The sequence below is a fragment of the Oryctolagus cuniculus genome, chromosome 6, assembly GCF_964237555.1.
Source record: "Oryctolagus cuniculus chromosome 6, mOryCun1.1, whole genome shotgun sequence".
NCBI classification, from domain to species: domain Eukaryota; kingdom Metazoa; phylum Chordata; class Mammalia; order Lagomorpha; family Leporidae; genus Oryctolagus; species Oryctolagus cuniculus.
Genome location: NC_091437.1, coordinates 150,971,717 through 150,994,136, shown reverse-complemented (window position 1 = coordinate 150,994,136; position 22,420 = coordinate 150,971,717). Strand labels below are relative to the sequence as shown.

Genomic DNA, 22,420 nt, shown 5'->3' with positions numbered 1-22,420 from the left:
TCTGCTCCAACATGGGCTCGGCCACACAGAAGTATGGAACCCTGGGCAGAGGAACATGACCCTAAGGCTCATCTGCAAAGTTGGGTAATAACAATTACTTCCCAGGTTTGGAGGGAGGATCGGCTTAGGTGATACCTTTACGGCCCTTGGTTCCTTAGCCCTGCAATTTATCCCTGTCCTTGCGAGGGGGAGGCAGCTGGAAACCACACTCACCACCGGAGCTGCTTCTGGGTGGACATCCACGTTTGAACTTCTACAGAACAGAGCACAATCTTAGTATCCTTGGGAGTTTGTGGTCATGTTTTAAACGTTTGTAGGTTCAACACTGATTAAAAAGAACTAGCATTTTCTTTAAAAAAATAGCCACACATTGGTCCAGTTCTTAGCCAAAGAAATCATTCAACTACAATGTGCAGTTTTCAGATACCACTCCGGAGGCCTTGGGGTGACCTCAGGATTCCGGGGCTGCCCTGGGAAAAGGGAGAAGGAACTCCCACTCCTCCCTGACTGGAAGTGTTCTCCTATAAGCGATCTTATACTCGTATGTTGGAGTTCTTATAAGACAAATATGATTCCATTTGAAGAGAATGTTCTCTGTGTTTTGAAAACTCCTATAATAGAAATTTAATAGACATGCAAGGTTGATAATGATCATCAAATGACAAACCTTCAAAAATCAAAATAAATTTCATATAAAACCTCAACTTCTTTGGCTGGCTAGTCAAATTTATGGAACACTGTTTTAGAAGACCAGAGAAGGAAAAATTTCAAGAGATACAAATACCATACGTTTTCCACTGTGGAATGGTGTTATTTTGGTGTATTTTTCTAACCAGTATCGGTACCCACAGTAATATTCTGGAATTCTCTTACAAAGAACGGGGAGAATGCAATCCAAATCTTAGGCAAGCATTTTCGTGCTCATCCCTGTCTGTTTAGGAAACAGAGTGTTTCACAAAAGAACCACATTCCATGAAAAGTATGTTTGTTCTGCCTGAAATGTAATCATTTCTTCAGGAAGGCCTGATTCAGATACAACATCTTAGGAAGTTCAACATCACTTAGTCTGCAGACAGCTGAATGTCGTACTATTTTCTGAATTCCAGGAAAATGTTTCTGAAACTAATTTGGCCACACGAGACTATGCTTTTTCCATTTTCACTTATTCAAAAATTTGAAAGGCAGAAAGAGAGAGAGGCACACAGAGATAGCAAGATACAGAGAGAGATCTTCCAGCCTCTGGTCCACTCTCCAAATGCCTGCAGCAACCTGGGCTGGGCCTGGCCAAAACTAGGAGCCCGGAACTCCACCTGGGTCTCCCATGTGCACGGCAGGGACCCAAATTCTTGAGCCATTGCCTGCTGCCTCCCATGTGTGCAAGAGCAGGAAGCTGGAACTGCAGGCAGAGGCGAGACTCAAACCCAAGCCCTCCGATAAGACACGTTAAGCATCCTAAGTGGTGTCTTGACTGCTGCTTCAAATGCCAGCCGCTACACTGTACTTTTAAACTCAACTATACGTTATCATTTTGTGACCTTTACTGCCTAGTAGATAGCACATCCAGTTAGTTATTTCCTGTACTTTAATTAGATTCCTTCTTGCGTGTGCATGCACAGACATGCGTATTTATTTACGAAAGCTCTGGTTTTTAAATGTGGGCTTTGACTATTTTTGTAGATTCCAAATAAATCAACAAGGGGAAGAAGGTGGGCACGGAATCCTGAATCAAGACCCTGAGACCAGGCCACCCAAGTTCCAGTCCCAGCTCAGCCACTTTTTTTTTTTTAATTGAAGATTTATTTATTTATTTGAAATATAGACTTACAGAGAGGCAGAGGTAGAGTCAGAGGAAGAGGCAGAGAGAGGGGGGAGAGAGAGAGAGAGAGAGAGAGGTCTTCCATCCACTGGTTTACTCCCCAGATGGCTGCAATGGCTGGAGCTATGCTGATCCGAAGCCAGGAGCCAGGAGCTTCTTTCAGGTCTCCCACACAGGTGCAGGGGCCCTAGGACTTGGGTCATCTTCTACTGCTTTCCCTGGCCAGAGCAGAGAGCTGGATCGGAAGTGGAGCAGCCAGGACTTGAACCGGCGACCGTATGGAATGGCAGCGCTGCAGACTAAGGCTTTAACCCACTGTGCCACAGCACCGGCCTCTCAGCCACTTCTAAGTGCTATGACTTTCCAGGGGCTACTTCACTGCTCCGTGACTTGTTTTTCTTATCTGTAAAGTGGGAATAATTAACTGTCCCTCTCTCACCTGGCTGTGAAGACAGCAGGAGTTAATATACACGTAAAGCACTTAGAATGGCACCTGGTACAGAGTACTCAACACACGTTAGCCATCATTAGCTCTTCTCGGTTTCCCAGTGACGTCAGTATGGGCTTCATGTGGGTGACTTAAATAGTATGGTTGATAAGCCAGAAATAGTATGGTTGCTATGGGAGTCAACAGCTTGGCATTCTTGGCACCGTTAGAAACACTCACAGTTGGAAGATGCTCAATTCCATGACCAGGCTGGCCAGAAGTCCAGGGACTCTCCAGTCTGCACCTGGACGTGATGACCCAGGGGGCAGGGTCATCTACAGAGAGTCACCGAGCACCCAGGATGTGGTGGCTTCCGACGACACGTAAGGCCCTGTGCGGGCTGTGCGCAAAGTCTCACTGCGTGGGGAAGCGAATCCCATGCCATTCGGCATGACAAAGGAAAGCCCCCAAAAGAAGAAATAAATACAGGAAAGTCAACTGGTGCCGCGTCATGACGTAACGCCTGTATTGCCGCAGCGACAGGAGATGCTCTGTGCTGTACACTCGCATCGCAAACATCACTTGAAAGACATTCCTGAACAATTCTAAGCTGCTCTAAAGCATCAGAAACAGACAAGCTGAGCCCCTGGAACAACGTACACGCACCATGAGGCGGACAGGTGGGACCCACCGTAGATAATCAAGGCTTTATTCAAAATTACACAGCTCTTAAAAATAAACAGTATACAATGTGTTTGCATTGTTACTGGGGGAACTTTAAAAATTGCTTTCAATCACACTTAAAACCAAGTTGTACCCCGAAGGATGCCGCGCGGCCGGTCCCTCGCTGCCCCGAGAAGCAGGGCTCTGAGCGGGCGGCTGGCGTGCGAGGCGCCGCGGACCCCGCGGGCGGAGGCCTTTTCTTACTCCGAATGCCGGTGCCTCTTCTTGTTGTGGCTCTCAATTGCCCTCCTGAGGGCTTCGTCCTGGATGAGGTCCGACATCCTTATATCTGTGTGGCTGCAGCCAATTTTAGGGCAGCTGAGAGGGAGAAAGAAAATCAAGTCAGTCCGTTGAACATTTTTAAAAAATATTACTTATTTATGTATGAGTGAGGCAGAGAGCCAGAGAGAGGGAAAGAGAGGCCAGCTCTTGGTTCACTCCACAAGGGTCCATGCTGGCAGGAGCTGCCCGGGGGCTGCAGCTGGGGGCTGGGAACTCCCATGTAGGTGCCAGGAACCCCACGGCTTGGGCCTCACCACTGCTTCCCAGGGTTTGCATCAGCAGGAAGCTGGAACCAGGAGCTGGTGCTGGGAGTGGAACCCAGGCACTGCACTGTGGGCCATGGCCTTGGGTATCTTCACTGCCAACCCAAACGCTACCTCAGTGCACTGAATTTTGATGCCTTAAGCACAAACTCCATTCAAATTCATGCACAAGAGGGTCAACAGTCTGGCACAGCGGGTTAAGCTGCCGCCTACAATGCCGGCATCCCATATGGGTGCCAGTTCGAGTCCTGGTTGCTCCACTTCTGATCCAGCTCCCTGTTAATGCACCTGGGAAAGCAGCAGAAGATGGCCCAAGTGCTTGGGCCTGATACCTCATGGGAGACCTAGAAGAAACTCCTGGCTCCTGGCTTTGGTCCGGCACAGCCCTCACCATGTGGCCCTCTGGGTAGTGAACCAGTGGATGGAAAACCTCTCTGCCTCTCTGTAACTCTGCCTTCCAAATAAATATAAATAACTCTTAAAGAAAGAAAGGGGGGACAATAAAGGAGCATGCATTATAAATCAGGATTCCTTTATTGCTGAATGCCTGCTTGAGCCAGGCCCTGTCCAGGGATTGGGGACACACGCTATGCACGCGCAGTGTCTTTCCTGGGACATACCGTCCAATGGGGTAGCCAGGCAACCACTAAGTAACTCACAATTGTTCGCTATGAGTTCCGGCCACACTGGTGTTATGGAGGCAACAGGGCCAGGTCAAGGGGGAGAGCACTGGGGGCCAGGTGAGCCAGGCCTCCCTGAGGTCTGTTGGACAGAGCGCAGCCGGGGGTGTGGGAACAAGACTGCCTGTGGCCAGGCTGAGCAGCAGCGAGTGGAGAAGCCAGGGAGGTGGACTGGCGCTGTGGGGCGAAGGCCAAGGCCCCGAGGCTTCGGGGAATCGGGTGAGAACACGAGTGGGGCTTCGGGCTTCACTGCAAATCTGAAGAGAACTCCCTGGGCGGTTTTGATTCGGCTCACATGTGGCACACGACACTCCGGATGACGAAGGGAGAACACAAGGCAAGGAGGCCAGGTGGAATCCTGCAGGAATCCAGGTGGCTGAAGGTGCGAACAGTGGGCAGCCATGTAGCAGAGGGGACGCGGGAGGAAAAGGAAAGAGGGAAGCAGCCGGGCCACTGGGGGCGCCCTTCCTGAGACGGGGAGTCACGTGGAGCCACAGGCCCACCAGGCCTCCCAGCGCAGACACGGAGTGGGCAGCCGGGGACCAGCGGGGAGGCTGTGGCTGAGGAAATCGGCGTGAGTCACGCTGAGAGGGGGCGGAACTCAAGGCAGAGTCGGTTTAGATTCGGTCTCCTCTGAAGACGGTGGGTTGGATGAAGTCACCTGATTTCTTCGCAATGCGAAGCAGATTTTGCCAGTGCTGTGCAGCCCGTGTTTGACCTAGATCTGAATTCTCCCTCTACCATCTGCTTGCTAGCTGAGGCCACAGGCAACTCCTATGACCCTCTGAGCCCCTGTTTCCTGATTCAAATGAGGAGAGCACGGGGCTCAATAATGTTCATGTCCTGTGACTGTCATTCGCTCTCTGATCATCATTTGGCCGAGAAGTTTTCAAGTCCCTGCCCTATCTGTATCTCATGTATCCCCAACACATCATGGACTCATTTCATCCTTCTATGTGACTGGCCCTGGCCTAGGTCTCAAGCCTATGACTACAACAGACAAATATATCGTTCCTGTCCCCACAGAGCTCAGACCCACTGATCCGAGGCACCTCGCCTAAAAGTACTGGGATATTAAGACCAAGACCAACAAGTATATGACAAAAGTTACAAAGCAAAAGGGGAAGAAAGCTCATCACTGGAGCTCTAATTGGTCTAGTGGTAGGCAGCCCAACGGTTCAGCATGAAAGAGAAAGTTTTTCTTGGCCCTGATCTCTGGATGAAGGCGTCTTTAAAGATTTATTTATTTATTTGAGAGGCAGGGTTACAGGGAGACAGAGACAGAGATCTTCTGTCTGCTGGTTCTCTCCCCAAATGGCCACAACAGCAGAGGCTGGGCCAGGCTGAAGTCAGGAGCTAGAAGTTTCATCCGGGTCCCTCGCACGGGTGGCAGTTGCTCCTATGGGATCTGGCACTGCAGGCAATGGCTCAATCTTTGCACCACAACACTGGCCCCTGGATCAAGGAGTCTATACAAGAAGGCCACTAACCTATGTAATGCCATCAAGCATTAATACTTACTTTAAAAATGCCGATATGCATATGTGTCAGGTACATGTGTCAGATCCTAATTACAGGAAGATAATTACAGGGGAGAGGATCAGGGTGAAGTGGCCCAGGTACACACCATTTTGATGATGCGGCTTTGCATTAAGAGGGTAAGGCTTCAGAAATGTTCTACAGTGATTTGAAAATTTGCAGTTTATCTAGCCTGTCCACCTACATTCTGGAGTCTCAAAGTGAATTATTTCTTTAAGCACAAAAGCAAACAGCTGAGATTACCAAGAGGCGATGGATACTTTCGCGACTTCAGAAAAGGTCATCCTTGGATGCCGATGGTGTCGTGCAGCGGGTTAAGCCACCACCTGCGACACTGGCATCCTATATGAGCGCTGGTTCCAGACCCGGCTGCTCCAGTTCTGATCCAGCTCCCTGCTAATGCACCTGGGAAGGCAGCAGAGGACGACCCAAGTACCTCGGCCCCTGCTACCCAGATGGGGTTCTGAGCTCCTGGTTTCAGCCTGGCCCAGGCTTGGCCATTGTGGCCATTTGGAAAGTGAAGCAGAAGATGGACGAGCTCTCTTTGTCTCTCCATTCTTGCTCTGCAACTCTGGCTTTCAAATACGTAGACAGATACATAAATAAATCTTAAACAATAAAAAGGGAAGAAAAGGCAGTTCTCATCACGTCAGCTTCCACGGTGTGAAATGCAGTTCCCAGCAGGTTGCTGGAATGACCGTCTCCTGATGCACCAGCCCAGCCAGCATCCACTTCTGACTGCCAGGCCTCCCCTTCTCCCCACCCCAGAGAGCGAAGTCTTGAACTCCCACAGCCAGACAGTGAATAAGCATCGGACAGGGAAGTGGAGAGTGGGGCGGGGAGGACTTCCTGGTGACATCAGAGGCTTTGGTCAGTCCCCAAGCCCATTCTGAGGATGTCAGACGGAATTAACCACATCACTTGGTACACAGCAAGCATCTGTACTCCTTTTAGCAAGCTGCAGCCTGGGCTGATCTGTGTCCAACAAAGATGTCCCAGCTCACTTAGGCCACAGGCTCCGGGGACAGACAGCTCCCACAGGGAGCCAGATGGCCCAATGACAGGAACACTGGTGGAAGAACGAGAAAGGGCTGTGACAACCCAGGCATGTGAAATAATTCTCTGGGCCCCAGTCTGTCCCTCTAAAAAGTCGAAGGTAGAGCGCAGGGCCATTGGGAGGTCAAGTGGGCCCCTGGTGCCGAGGGCCGACTGCTTGCTTCAGATCCCACAGGCACCAGCTCTGCTCCACAGTCCACCTCTGCTCCCAGGAAGCACGCAGAGAAGGCCAGCCCCACCGACCACGTTGGCATGCCTTGGGGACGCCAAGGGAAGTGACAGGGGAGACTTCTGGGAGAAGAGGAGGATGCAGGAGCCCGGGGGAGAACTCGTTACTCACTCTACCTCGAACAATCAGACCCAAGTTTCTAACTAAAAAGGACAAGAAAGGCCACGATGCCACGGCACTGAATCAGGGCACTCCTCCGGAGAGACACGGCTGTGCGGAAGGATTAGGGGTAATCCCCACGACACCCTGGAGAGCAGGCCGGGCAGGGCTCCACCCAGCCACAGCTCTTGTCATCGCTGTGCAGCAGTCAGTCAGACCTGCAGGCCTCGCAGGAGAGGCAGGCTCCCAGACTGGGGTCACAGACGGGGCACGGCAGTCCCTGGTGGCTTGGGACAAGCGCAAAGGAGTCTGCTGAACCAATCAAACTGGGTCTCAGGGCGTCCCACCAGGACACAGTGAACCCAGGTCTCAGCATCGGCTCAAGGGACGGATTCCGAGTCCAGAAGTTGCTGGATCTGGGTCTCAAAATCCCAAGGCTCAGTCCACGAGCTCCACAAAGGAGGTGTATGGCTACCTCCGGCAATCAGAGCGGGGTGGATTCCAGTCATACCCAAACACAGTGAGGAGCTCTATGTGCCTCCCTCTGAGTCAGAAATAATGGGTCACCAGGCGGTGAGGTAAGCTCCCGGTCCTTCAGCTGTTTGCTCAGCGTCTGGACTCCGCCAGGAGCTTTCTCCCGCATCCTGCGCTGCTCCACCGCCAAGACGTCTGCTGGTCCAGGCCAGAGTGGAATTCCCTACCGCTCGCCGGGTTCCCGAAATGCTCTGGGAGGATGCTGCTATTTCTCCTTTCCAGGTGGAGAAACCGAGACTAACAGTTCATCAATGGTGAAACAGGAACTCCCGGCACAACGCTGGAATTCTCTGCTGTTGAACAACACATTTCTATTCCATTTAACTTTACTCTTCCTGCTCTGAAATATACTGTTTTTTTTGAAATACACTATTTCCAAGAAAAGGTTTTGTTCTTTAAAATTTTTTTTTCATTTTATTTGAAAGAAGAGAGACACACACACATAAACACACACAGACACACAGAGATATAGACAGTTTACATTTGCTGCTTCACTCCCCAAATGCCTGCAATGGTCAGGCCAAAGCCACGAGCCCAGACCTCAATCCAGCCCTCTCCCGTGGGTGGCAGGGACACAAGTACTTGAGCCACCGCTGCCACCTCCCAGGGTCCACGTTAGCAGGAAGATGGATTGGAAGCAGAGGAGCAAGTACTTGAACTCCATTACAGCTGTCCCAAGTGGAGACTTAACTGCTGTGTCAAATATCCACCCCTAGTTCCTGTCCTTAAATAAAATGTCAAAAAAAAATTTATAAAAAAGGACTGTGATAAAAGTGGATATGACTATGAATACTGTAAGGCAGTTTTATTTCTAAGATTCTAGTCTTTTTATTAAGAGACATATTTTAGGAAATTATTCTAACTACTGTAGTTGGTTAGGGTTAACTTCTTGACAATATTATTCTGACTCAAGCCAGTAGACGGAGGCCTTCCCAGGAACTGACCATGCATAGGAAAATTCAGACAGTGCCCAGTCACACCGTGTACCTGGAACTCCAGTCTAACAAAACATATTCAGAACAATGTAGGAGGAGGAAGAAAGCAGATGTCTCCAACTGGATGTGTCACAGATATTTTTAAACAAAAGAAACCCAGAACGGCTCACCACTTTAACACGCACTGTGGGAAACTACACCGCTTCATGCTTAATGAGAAACTGGAGTGGGGGTGGGCATTCCGTCTTGCGGTTGGGATGTCTGCGTCCTGTACTGGAGTGCTGGGCTCGGGTCCTGAATCCACTCCAGACTCCAGCTTCTTGCCAGGGTGCACCCTGAGGGAGCAGAGGTGGCTGGATCCCTGCCACTCACACGGGAGACCTGACGGGAGTTTCTGGTTCTTGACTTTAGCCTTGCCCCATCCCAGCTGTTGTGGGCATTTGGGGAGTGAACCAGCAGACAGGAATGCTCTGTTTCTCTCTCTCTCTCCCACTTATTTTTAAAGATTTATTTGAAATTCAGGGTGATAGAGCGAGAGAGAGCGAGAGAGAGCTCTTCCATCGGCTAGTTCACTCCCAAAATGATTACCATGGCCAGGACTGGGCCAGGCTGAAGCCAGGCATAAGGAGCTTCTTCCAAGTCTCTCACGTGGGTGCAGGAGCCCAAACACTTGGGCCCTCTGCTGCTGCTTTTCTAGACCATTAGCTGGGAGCTGGATCGGACGTGGAGTAGCTGGGATGCAAATCAGTGCCCATATGGGATACCAGCATTGCAGGCAGTGGCTTAATCTGCTATGCCACAACTCCAGCATCTGTTTTCTAACAAATTAAAAAAGGAAAACTTTAAGGGGCCGGCACTGTGGCATAGCAGGTAAAGCTGCCACCTTTAGTGCAGGTATCCCCTATGGGCGCTGGTTCGAGTTCCAGCTGCTCTACTTCCGAACCAGCTCCCTGCCGTGGCCTGGGAAAGCAGCAGAAGATGGACCAAGTGCTTGGGCCCCTGCACCCACGTGGGAGACCCGGAAGAAGCTCCTGGCTCCTGACTTTGAATTGGCACAGCTCTGGCTATTGTGGCCATCCAGAGAGTGAACCAGCAGATAGAAGACCTCTCTCTCTCTCTCTGCCTCTGTAACTCTGCCTTTCAAATTAATTAATTAATTTTAAAAATTTAAGAAGAGAGTATGCCTTATAAAAAAAAAAAAAGAAAGAAAGTTCTGAAGTAAGTCCTAAAGAAGGTGTGATATCCTCCAGGCCTGGCCCCACCTGCCCATGGCTCCCCTGAACTCAGCCCCCCACCACTCCTTCCAGCTCCTGGCACGGTTCCGACTGCTTTTCCGACTGAACAAGATGCTTTTCTGAGGGCTGATATCAGGCTCTGTGTCGGGTGCTGTGGACATCACGCGAGCAGGGCCCTAGAGCCACAGAGCTCAGAGCCAGGTCAAGGCTTTGTCTTGCTGACTCTGCCCTGGCAATCCCAACCATTCCAGAGCTCTGTCTGTGATGGTGGTGACTGGATTTGGCTGCCTGCACCACTAAAAACCTCATGGTCAATGTTGCTGACTCAGAGTCCTCTCCCGAGTTCAACACCTACACTTTCTGTGCTTCCTGGACAATTCCAAATGGCTGTACGGCAGGACCTCAAACTCAGCATGACCTGAACAAAGCTCTCAAAATCCCTTCTAAACGTGTTCCTCTCTGTAGGACAACTGACAGCTGGCAACCCTCCTTCTTCTAGACGCTCAGATTGAAAATGGCCTTCACCTCTTCCACTCCCCTATACTCCGATGCCAAGTTCCGGCAGGTGTAATGCCACAGGTACTCTTGCCCAGTCTCGGGTCTCCTTAGCTATAACTTGGCCTGCTGCGGGAGCATCCTACTTGACCTTTCTTCCTCCTGCCTTTTGAATCCATCCCTTGCATTGCTACTGGAGTAACTGCCTCAATTCCAGGTGGGCTCCCCTCACTCCTTGAAAACCTTGCAGTGCCTCCCACACCTACCGAGTAACGGCAGTAAGAATGGTGAGGATGGGGACACTGGGGATAATGTCTACTGAATCTTACTGTGTGCCAAGGACCTGGAATACTTCACAGCTATCTTATTTAAATTTTGAATAAATCACTACAACGACAACTACTGCCATCAGTTTACATGACGGTACTTCAAAAAGTTCATGGAAAAACAGAATTAAAAGAAAAGTTTACTTGGTGGAAAAAATACTTGAAATCCGGGCAAGTTTCTTTTTCATAATATATACTTTGATCAACATTGTGAAGACCCCCATGGAGGAGGAGACTAATGAAATCACAATATTTAATGGCCTCTATCGTGAATCTTTATACCACTTCCTCATTCATATTATCCGCAGCATCCTCTCACTCTTCCTCTAATACACAGTAACTACAACCGTATCTACTGGAAACCAAATAGAAGGGTCTGAATGAGCTAAGCTCTTGGCTCAAAGATTCTTGTTCACCATTCTCTGAGATCATTCCCATTTTTCAAGGCCAGCTACAAATACTACTTTCTCTGTAGACCTCCCAGACTTTTCCCACTTAGATCTAATGGTTGTTATGATTAAGCTTGGAGAATTTGCAGAGTTTTACATACTCCAGTTAGGGAAGCATGGCAGCAAAAACCAACCAACCAACTTCTCTAAAGGAGAGCTCATGTACTTGCAAATATCATGTACTATTCAAAAAAAGGCAAAGGCTGATTAGAAAGTCAAAATACGTACTTACAAAGATCCAGGTGTGGGCATTCGGCATGGCAGTTAAGGTGCTGCTTCGGATGCCTGCACACCTTCTCAGAGCGTCTGGGTTTGATTCCCAACTCTGCTTCCAATTCCAGCTTCCTGCTCATGTGCCTTGGGAGGCAGCGCTGATAGCTCAAGTACGTGAGTCCCTGCTACCCATGCCGAGGACCCAGATTGAGTTCTGGGCTCCTAGCTGTGGCATGGCCCAGCCCGTTGTTGCAGGCATTTGGGGGAGTGAACCAGAGGATGGAAGAGCACATTCATTCATTCATTCATTTGGAAGGCAGAGTTAGAGAGAGGCAGAGGCAGAGAGATCTTCTATCTGCCGGTTTACTCCCTAAATGGCTGCAACAGCCTGAGCTGGGCTGATACAAAACCAGGAGCCAGGAGCTTCTTCTGGGTTTCCCACGTGAGTGCAGGGGCCCAAGGACTTGGGCTAGCTTCTGCTGCTTTCCCAGGCCACAGCAGAGAGCTGGATTGGAGTGGAGCAGCTGGGTCTCAAACTGTGCCCATATGGGATGCCGGCACTGCAGGTGGCGGCTTTACCTGCTATGCCACAGCCCACAGTGCAGGCCTCCACTCTCTCTTTAAATAAATAAAAACAAATAAAGGAGATCGAACTAGGCAGGATGTCTATTCTGGGAGTCACTGGCACATATCCTTGTCCTTGTGGGGAGGAATGCGCTTTGTAACAGTACCTGCCTTTTCCTTATTTGACTACAGGGGGACGTCACAAACTTGGAGTAAGAAGAGCTAGCAAATAAATCTATCTAGGAATATCTGTTTTTAGCAATCATGTTAACAATATTTTGGCTTTTCAGAGAACGAACACAGAAAAAAGTTCATTGCAAAAGAGATCTGGAAGTCCAGAAACAACAGAAAATTATAATCACAGAGGAGAGGACAGGTTCAGCAGGGAGGAGACATTTCAACTACGAAGTGGGAACTCCAAACAGATCAAAACGTGCGAATGATGTAGGCTAGAGTTTGCAACCACGAGGCTGCAAAACCATTATTCTTCTAGAATAAACAGGGTAAATTACCTGACTGAATGACCATTAAGATACCTACAGCCTCCAAATATCCAATCTCTAGGGAGTGGTGGGGAATTCCAACTCGAGGTCTGGAACAGCGAATTTCTGGGCGACAGAGACAAACCACACATCAAAGGGACTGTTATCAAAAAGCTCTTGAGACCTGGTCACACCTGCCATTCCATTCCTGCGGCAAAGACAAACCTGTGATAAGCGCACAAGAGATGCCGAACTGAGTCCAAGCCGGAGCCAGTCTAGCTCACTCAGAGTTCTATGTTAATACAGAATCAGAGCCACAGTCCTTTGAGATCTTGGGGAGGGAATAAACACACGAAAGATTCCTCAGAACCTCCATTAAAATAAACCTCACTGATCAGTCACCCATGAGTTTACTTGAATCTTTTAGGAAGTTAGTTAAATAATTAAATATGTGGCAAGTACCCCCTGATAATAAAATGGGATTCATCAAGGCCAGGGGATGTGACTTGTCATCTTAGAGTGTCTACTTAAAATAATTTTTCAAAACTTATTTTATTTATTTGAAAGGCAGAGTGAGAGAGAGAGAGACAGAGACACACAGAGAGAGAATCTTCCATCTGCTGGTTCACTCCCCAGATGGCCCCAAAGGCCGAGGCTGGGCCAGGCTGAAGCCAGGCATAAGGAGCTTCTTCCAAGTCTCCCACGTGGGTGCAGGGGCCCAAGCACTTGGGCCATCATTTACTGCTTTCCCAGGCCATAGCAGAGAGCTGGATCGGAAATGGAGCAGCCGGGTCTCAAACCAGCACCCATGTGGGATGCCGGCATTGTTGGTGGCAGCTTTACCTGCTGTGCCACAGCGGCGGTCCCCTTAAAATACTTTTAAAGCAAATTAGCTGTATTGCAGAAAGCAAAACGAAACAAAACAAGCCTTAAAACAACTTACATTCCCTCTTGTTTGGGGAAGTGTATATACAAAGAGAGGGCACATTTGAGTCTTACAGTTCTCCTTTATGTTCTTCAGGCTAGGTTTTTAATTGCACACATTCATAAAACTCCTATAATCTCATGATTAGAATTCAATCCAACCTTTTTCCTTCTGTTTCAAGGTGTGGCTGGAGTTCCTTCGGCTTTTCCTGAACAGATTGCTAATCTTTCCCAGCTGAATGGTTTTTCCAGAAAGTCAGCTTCCATGTTTACACTGTCCGGGAGGCGAATGTGATCTCGGGCAGACACTGAGTGTCTCTTCCTCTGGCCTGACCTCTGGCACAGCGGCCCTGGCTGCCCACCGCGGAGGCCCCGCTTCCGCTCCCGCGTCAACTCACCAGGCCTTTTTCTTCCGCCTGTGCTTGGACTCAATCATGCGAACAATGGCTTCCTCTTCGTAGGTGTGGCCGCACACTTTGTTTTTCACTGGCTTCTTCATTTCCAACTGCAATCAAGGAGACATTAGGCTTTCAGGAATGATAACGATCAATTTCCAGTAGCTCTCTTTCCCCTAGTCCTGGGCTTTCTCATGGCCTTAGGTAACTATGAGGCTTAAGATAAGGACAAGCAGGGAAACCGGGGCACCAGTGTCATTGGCCATGAACTTTTCCCTAGATCCTTCAGGGTATGCTGGAAGGAAAGCCTGCCCTGTATATGCCTTAGTCTGCATCACTTATCTTTTCTCCCGCCTTAACTCCAAATGTGAAATCAAACCAGAAAGCCAGCAGGAACCATTTTGCCCCTGGGAAGCCAACTGCTTCTCTGACAGGGGTGGAAAGAGGAACCAGTACCTGCGTAATGGGGCAGATGAAGTTGGTCTGACTCTGGGTCACGATCATGTCTTCGTCCACTCCTTCTGTTCCGTCGGCCTCTCTGTCCGCCTGAAGACCATCTAGAGGGAAAGGAGGAGCGGGTGAGCCTCCTCGGCCTGCCTTCACCCCACAGATGCGGAAGGAATGGAAGGACAGTGGGCTCTACGTGGCATGAGTCTCTGTGCGAGGCCCCTGGAGGCCTCGGAATTGTTCTGCTCTCGAGAGAACTCTGCAAGGCACAGGATTCTGCCCATTCCTGCTAAGGAAACTGAGGCTCAGAGCAGTAAAAATACTCTTCAAAGCCACAGAGAATTAACTTTTGGAGATACTGTCTGGTAATCCAGAGTGTGAACTGGGGGACCTGGTTAGCTCCCTCCCGTCCTGCTCTGAGACCCTGAGCTAGCCGCAAACATGAGGAAGGGACACAGAAGGTGGTGTGCTTCTGCACCGCTCCTGGCACAAGGAAGTGCTAAGTGGTACCTGCTATTAGGTAATGTGTGTGGTGTGTGGCTCGTAGGCTTAAACCCTTTCATATTTCTGGGTATTAATGAGGATCTCCAAAGAACTTTTTTCATGTGAATTATATTTACCAATGATAGATATTAAAACTGAAGAATTAAAAACTATGTATTAATTTATTTAAAAAATAAAATCCCTTTACATGGTAACAGATATTTTGTAAGAATTAAAAGTTAGCATATTTTCCAGAAACCATCCTGTCCACCCCTTGTCCCAAGTGAGAAGAGTGGCCCTGCTTCACAGTTTTTCTAAGTACCTTTAATGCTTGGCTTGACAGAAGACAGTTGGATTTTGATATTTGTGCATGCACTTAATTGGCCACAATATCACATGTCCTACAGCTTCTGGGAAAATTCACCCATGGAAAGAATGAGAATGAAAAAGGCAAATGACCTCATGTTATTATGAGAGCAGTTCTGACTTGACAGCTGCCCTGAAAAGGCTCTTGGAGAACTCTAGGGGTTCCCTGGTCACGTTTTGAGAACTGCTGGAGGATGAGTGGTAGTGCTGGCTTTGAACATGGCACTGTCTGCTTCTTCTTTTCATTAAATTGCGCTTTCCCCTCACTTAGGGAAAAGGAGATGACAGACGATTTTTGAAGGAGACAGTAGGAGTTAGTATCATATAAAAGCCTTAACATTTTTTTCCCCTAAAATTTATTTGAAAGTCAGAGTTATGGAGAGACAGGAAGAGACACAGAGAGATCTTCCATCTGCTGGTTCACTCCCCAGATGGCCCCAACAGCCAGGGCTGGGCCAGGCTGAAGCCAGGAGCCTAGAGTTTCATCCAGGTCTTCCCTATGGGCAGCAGGGGCCCAAGCATTTGGGACATCTTCCATTGCTTTTCCCAGACCATTAGCAAGGAACTGGTTAGGAAGGGAAGCAGCTGAGACTTGAACTAATGCCTATTTTGGATGCTGGCATGGCAGGCAGTGGCTTACCCTGCTATGTCATGATGCCAGCCCCTAAAGGTTTTTTAAAAAATTATTTATATTCACTTCATTTGAAAGGCGGAGACCAAGTGAGAGAGCAACAGACAGATATCTTCCATCAGCTGGTTCACTGCTCAAATGCATGCAACAGCAACAGTAGGGTTGGTGCAAGACAAAGTCATGAGCCTAAGAGCTCCATCCAGGTCTTTCATGTGGGTGGCAGGGACTCAAGTACTTGAGCGATCACTGGCTGCCTCCCCAAGCGCGCATTAGCAGGAAGCTGGATTGGAAATGTAGGAGCCAGGACTTGAACCGGGCACTCCAACAGCTATGCCAAATGCCTAGCCCTCTTTTTGCAGAAGGCATACTTGTCATCTGCATAGATCAATAGTTTTTTAAAATACCAGTATTGATGGCATAGTCCTTCTTTCCTTCCCCTCTTTTTCCTTTCTTTATTCTCTTCTCCTTTCCCTTCCTTCTATCCTTTTGGTGAAATTATAAAGACATAAAAATTTACTTTTCTTTTTGTGCAAGAGGGAAATTCTTGTCTTCTGGTTCAGACGGTTTTGCAAAACTTTCAGTTCCATAGAACTAATGGCTTTGGGCCTCCACCCAGGCCAGATGGTGTGTTGATCTGCGAAGATACCACTGTGGGTAAGAAGAAGGCCACAGAGTGCCAGTCAAGGCTACTCAGTGATTTAACAGCTGGAAGCCAGGATTCTGTCTCCAATTACAGTCTTTCGTTTGGGTTCACCTGCTGCTCCTAGACTAGTGCTGTTTCTATGCCAGCTCGCTGTCCTCCCAACAGCTCTCATTCCCCAGAGAAGGCAAGAATGAAAACCGCAGGGCTTATGACTTCCCAGGAAGAACACTTCCCATCACTGGGCACTAAGGTACAGTGCCCAGGGCTTGCCAGCTTCTCAGGAACCTATGAAAATATCCGAGTCCGTGAGAACCATTTATTGGTTTCAAAAGAGGATAACCATAAAGTTGAAATTAATCAATGTTAGCTTAACTTCATCAACTGTTGATTTGTCCACAAAACATATTTCATTTGGAAGCAATATGTCGGCTGGATTTATTTTTTAACTTAACAAGCATTTCAGAGTACGCTGAGATAATTACTGAGCAACTCATAATCAATTACAAATGAGATCAGTTACTTACAGCCCACCTCCTTCCAAAGCAAAACTGTAAAAATATTTTCAAAACCTTTCCCCATGTGGGGGTTGCCATATCTTAGTACGTTTGCTGTGATGCGGGGTGGGGTCCCTGGAGATAACAGGGACCTTTGTGATGGGTCTTCAGGCCTCCAAGGACTTGTCTTTGGTGTTCACAGAACAGGAGTCAGGGCCCTCCAAGAGTCCTATCAACCGAGTGACTGCTCACCACAGAGGGTAAGGAGAAAATGCCAGGGCCAGCTGGGAGCCCTGCTATCTCCCGGACTCACTTCCCAAAGCCTCCTCCTGTCGGCAGCTGCCCCACATTCCTCATCCTGTGTTTGATAGTCAAAATCCCAGGAGTTCTTTGTCAATTCCTCCCAGGGTGTATTTTGAACTGATGGTAGATTTCTAACTGTAGATTTTATGCCGTGGAATTCACCAGAAAAATCTGTTAGATGAATAACAGAGTTCAGCCAATGTGAAAGACTGGGGGTTTGCTTGTCATCTTCTATTTTTACATTTCAAAAGGTAGAGGAAGCAAGAAAGCATAACTCAGATGCGAGGCAAACCGCCAGGGAAGGCTGAGTGGGGAACTCTGAGATCGGAGGTGGCGACCAGCACCAGTGATCACGAAAGGAGAAGGTAGCAAAAGTGAGACCCAGGAAGAGTGCCAGCCATGAGTAATCGCCCACAGACTGAGAGACTGAGAAGAGAAAGGTTCTCCATAGCTCCACTTCGCTGGAGACAGAACGTTTCCCCACCCGCCATCTGTATTTATAGAAAGTGATATTAAAGTTGGGACTCTACAGTGTGCTAACAAAAGGTCAGATCTGACAATAAATATCACTTACACTGATTTAGTTGACCCAAAGGCAAAACTCTATGAAAAGTTTCGTAAGAGGAAGACTGGAGAGAAAAATATAGACCATCCCGGAGACTCGCAGATGTTTTAAAACTGAGGTTATTTATCCTAAGTCTCTCATTTACCTGAGAAAATTGAGATCCAAAGAAATTATAGGTTTTGTCAAAGTCCTCCAGGGATTTAATAAATAAAAGTGTTGCTCTGTTTTCGTGGACTGGTTCATTTGACTGCTACACTCAGTGTATTGGTTCTGAGAGCTCCTCTGGCCCTGAATATTTTTTTCCGGGATAGTACTAGTACCCTGGTTTACTGAATGCTATTTGAATGTGTTTCAAAAAGTTCATGGAGAAATGGGATTAAAAGCTAAGTTTATTTTGGTACAAAAACATTGAAAGCCACATACATTTTTCATACTACATGTTTATCATGAGCTTTTTTCGAATGCTTCTCATATGAATGGATTTCAAATGTTTTGCACAGAAATAAAATTTTCTTTTAATTACATTTTTCAGGAAATTTTTGAAGTACCCTTGGATAGCAGCTACTGTGCTAGCTATTTTTTATGTATTATTTCATTTAATCTTCATAAAATAACAATGAAGGATGACTACATTGCTACTCCCATTATAGACAAGAGAACTGAGGCCCATAATATCTTTAGGGCAAATGTGGAAAATATCAGTCTTCTCATGAAGAAAAAAGAGATTAAATTAGTTTGATTTAAGAGATCAGAAAATTGTCTGATTATGAAAAAAATAACAACAAGCAAACTAGTCAAACCATATATGGGGTAAACTCTTAGAGGCACACGACAGCTGTCAAAGTTCAACAGCTCAGACCCACACCTCACTCCAGATGCCCAGTCCCTGGGTGGCCAAGGCCAGGACCAAGGAGAGAAGCCTGGACGACAGCTAAAATTTACAGAGCACTCAAGGGTGGAGCAGGGAAGGAGTTAGGTCATTTGAATGTGAGTTGTGTGTGTGTGTGTCGTAGAGAACACCAAAGGGAAGGAGAAACCACGGAAATGCTTACAGTTATCTATCTGAAAGACTACGAATCCGCCCCAGCGATGTGAAGCCCCGAGACGCGTGTGGGTTCACGGTTCGTCAGCTGGGACTGCCGGGGACGAGGCACATGGCGCTGCCTTCAGCCCTCCTCGTCTCGGTCACCAGCCCCCGCGCTGAGCAAAGCTGCAAGCTGGGGCTCATCCTCCATCATAGCCTTTCCGTCATTCCTCACATCCACGCCACTGGCGAGTTCTGTTGGCTGTGGTTGTAAACCACACTCTGAGACCAGCCCCTGGTCCAAGTCACCCCTGCCGCCAGCCCAGACCCCTGCGGGAGCCTCCTCGCTGCTGTCAGTGCTCAGCAAGCGCCCCCACCCCTGTCCCTGCATGCTCCTACGGTGTTCTCCACAGCCCTGTGCGACCGCCCAGTCCCTCTCCCCGTCTCAAACCGCGCGAAGACACGATGGCTTTGGCAGCTTCCTAGGCTGCGAAGCCCCTTCCTACGTTGGGTCTTCACACTAACTAGCCAGCCTACACTGTTTCCTCCTGCTGCTCGGGGCTTAGCCTGCTCCTTGTCATTTTAGAAGTCGGCTTAAATGTCATCTTGGCGAGGTCTCCTCTGATGTCCCGAGCTCAAGATGCCACCAGACTTTCTCTATGACGTCACCCTGCTTTGGCCCCTGGCACAGCACACATCCGTAAACACCATTTTCTTATCTGTCTGCCTTCCTTCCCCTGTCCTTTCTTTCAGGACAGAAGATTCGTTGTTGTCTTATTCTCTGATGAGTCTCAAATAGTCCTTGGCAGGTAGTTAGTAGGTGTCCAGTCAACATCTGGTTAGTGAGGGGTTTTGTCCAACAAGGCGAGAGTGGCCCCTATTTTTCACAAGATTAGACACAACTGATTTCACAGTCGCGGCTACACACATGCACACACCCGCAGAGCCTCACACACTGAGGACTGGAACAGAGAGCTTCACGTTTGTGCGGGGTGCAGCCCTGGACCCTGAATTACATGTCAAAGGCAGGAAGTAAATATAAGTCTTACGATTACAGTAGGCCGTGTGGTAATTACAAAGGAGCATCCAGACATGGTCTTGTGGTCAGAAAAGACATTTGCTCCTGGCCACACACAGCCCTGGTGTTAGTCATTTGTCTGTCTTCAGGCATCCCAAATTTGGCTACCACTTAAGAAGGTTTTCTGCCAGCTGGGAATAAAAGTTGATTGCTATGTGCTTTTTCAATTAAGCCTGAACATTTTTCTGAAAGCTCTCTTCTCTTAAGCAGCAGCCGATGAAGGAGCTACTTTACAAACATTGGTTGCTGGCCTGGAATGCTTCTTAGACTGCCCAGATCACTTTGCTTGCACTATGCTAGGGCAGCATCTTTGCGGAAGTTGCACAGATGCACGGGAGATGTGGGGGCCACCCAGCAAAATCACAGTGATTCCACGTTGGCAGCCCATAGTCCTGGTGCATGTACACGTGTCTGTGCCAGCTCCTGACCTGTTTCCCCTCCCAGCAACCTACAGCGGGGGCTGCAATGGCCCTGCTGTGGACTCAGCTGCATCTCACATGCTAAATGGAAGGGGAAGACTGTCAGCAGGCTCCGTCTCCTTGGCTTGGAATGAAGAGCTCTGTGTGTGTGTGTGTTCCGTTTTGAGGTCCACTCTGTGGTACTGTTGGTGGCCAGCTTCGTCTCTCCATTTCTTCCTGGGCCTGACTGGTGGTCTGCCCTGAATGCCAGTTGTCTGGCCGGGCCATGTTGCCACTTCCTTTCCCTCGAGGAAACTGAATCCTAGTTTCCAGCACTCCCTGGCATTGGCTAATTAGGATTCTGATTATGTTCAGACAGGGTGCACACAATTCAAGGCTTCCTAGAAGTTTCATCCATCGCAGGATGGCAAAATTCCACAAACACAGGTTGAGTTAATATGATGTAATCAACAATGGCTGGAACATAAGGACCTCATAAATGTTATTACTACGTAACAGAAGGTCTCCAGAAGGAACAGGCCTCTCGGAGGAGCTGATGGCTGATCTGGGTCAATGAAGAGATCTTTCAATCTACCTGTTCTGATACAACTCCGCTGCCTCCTAACACGTGAGCAGTTCATTTACCATTACCTCCCACCAACATTCTCATCAATGTTCTTCCTCTTCTTCTCTTAGTTGTTATCTATCCTCATTTCGTCGGCTATGTACTTGCAGAAGCTGTCTCTAACCAATCAGACCAATCCAGTTCAACCTGATTCATCCCAACCCCACGTTCAATATGCTGTCTTTGAAATCCCACAACATCTGTTGTCTGCAACATTCCCTGCGCCTTAAACTTCCTCCTTATTCAAGTACTTCATATAAATGGAGTCTCTTTTCCGGATACACTGCGTGTTCAAGTCAAGCCAAGGCAACTTGGTTTGCATTTACCGAATACCTGCTCTGTGCCAAGCACTACACCAAATGCCAGGTGTGGATATGACGAGGACTACGGTTGGGTCTGGTGGGAAACAGAGATAGAAATGTGCGTATTTAACATCCTCTGCAATGAATAACTGATGTTTTGTTCAAAGTACAAAGGTATCTCCGAAGGTGAGGTGAGGAGTGAAGGTGCACCTCCTAGAGACCAGGATGACTAAGCCAGGCTTTCCAGGGAGGTCTGATAAGAACAGGGCAGGGCTTTCCAGCAACGAGACTCACAGCATTTCAGAATACGGGATCTGGAAACAGCCCACTGGGGAATGCCCAGTTCCATCACCCGGCCAGCCGGGCGCTCCTAGAAAAGCTTACTCTGCCTTTCTCTGACTCAGTCTCCCCAGCTGTAGAGCTAACAATGGTCCCTTCTTCATAGGGCTATATGAGGATTACATGAGTTAACAAATGAGCAGTTCCTAGTATGGTGCCTGGCAAACTGCAAGTCCCTTCAGTGTTGTGATTATGATTATCATTCCTCGAAGTTCTCACAGTGGGCACCTGCCAACAGACACGCTCTAGTAAACAGAAACGATGCGCTATGCAATCAGCAAAGAGAACCGGCAAGACAGACCGACCTAGGATTCTGAAGGGGTGAGCTCCTCCATGCACCAGGGCACAGCGAGGTCACACTTAGCGGACCCAGCACCACCACCGTCTTCAATGTGCTGTCTTCTTTCCCTTCCCCAGCTCTTTCGACATGCTCCTTGAGAGATCTTGAAAGTAAACTGAACGAGGAATTTCAGCTTATTTCCTCCACATGAGTTGACATTTTAATGGGACGGAACATACCCGTTTGCATTATCATGCTGAGATGCGTCCTTTGTCCTCAGCTGACATTCTGTGTCTTCTCCCATTAAACACTGTCAAAATATGAGAGTTTTTAAAACCATCACCCAATATATTTAGCCGGTGGGGCAAAAATGAATCAGGTGAGATCTGGTTATACAGCTTCCGTTTTAAGCCACTAAGTGCTGAAAATTGTACCCTCACACTGAGTACTTGGACATAATACGTCTTAAAAAGACATATTAAAAGAGAAGGTTTAATGACCATTACCATCTCCAGGTCACCTAGCAGAAGCAGGAAATCTAATGCATACATTCTATTTCTTTGTTCTGGACAATTAACTAGAAAATCACATAATAGGAAAAATCTGATTAGAAAGCACTGGGAGGCCTACAAGCCTCAATTATTTAGATTTACAGTGAAGTTTGAAGCGAGCAAAGATCAGAAGATAAGAAAGCCCATTTGAGCTTATTTTCTTCTGCTTTCTTATTTTAGAGGACTGCAAGTACCTATTCAGGTACCCAAGGCAGTACACGCAAC

General features: G+C 48.2%; 1 protein-coding gene across 3 annotated transcripts in view; it reads right to left on the bottom strand.

Annotated features, from left to right (window-relative positions):
* Positions 1-2,936: 2,936 nt before the first annotated feature.
* NSMCE2 (NSE2 (MMS21) homolog, SMC5-SMC6 complex SUMO ligase) overlaps positions 2,937-22,420 on the bottom strand; it is a 249,982-nt gene continuing 230,498 nt past the window's right edge. For all 3 annotated transcript variants that reach the window (XM_002710541.5, XM_008255900.3, XM_070075483.1), the window contains 3 exons: positions 14,123-14,223; positions 13,670-13,776; positions 2,937-3,284 (listed from right to left, as the gene is read on the bottom strand). In XM_002710541.5, the coding sequence (XP_002710587.2) occupies positions 3,167-3,284; positions 13,670-13,776; positions 14,123-14,223 (326 nt within the window). In that variant the 3' untranslated portion in view covers positions 2,937-3,166. The remainder of the gene's footprint in view (positions 3,285-13,669; positions 13,777-14,122; positions 14,224-22,420) is intronic.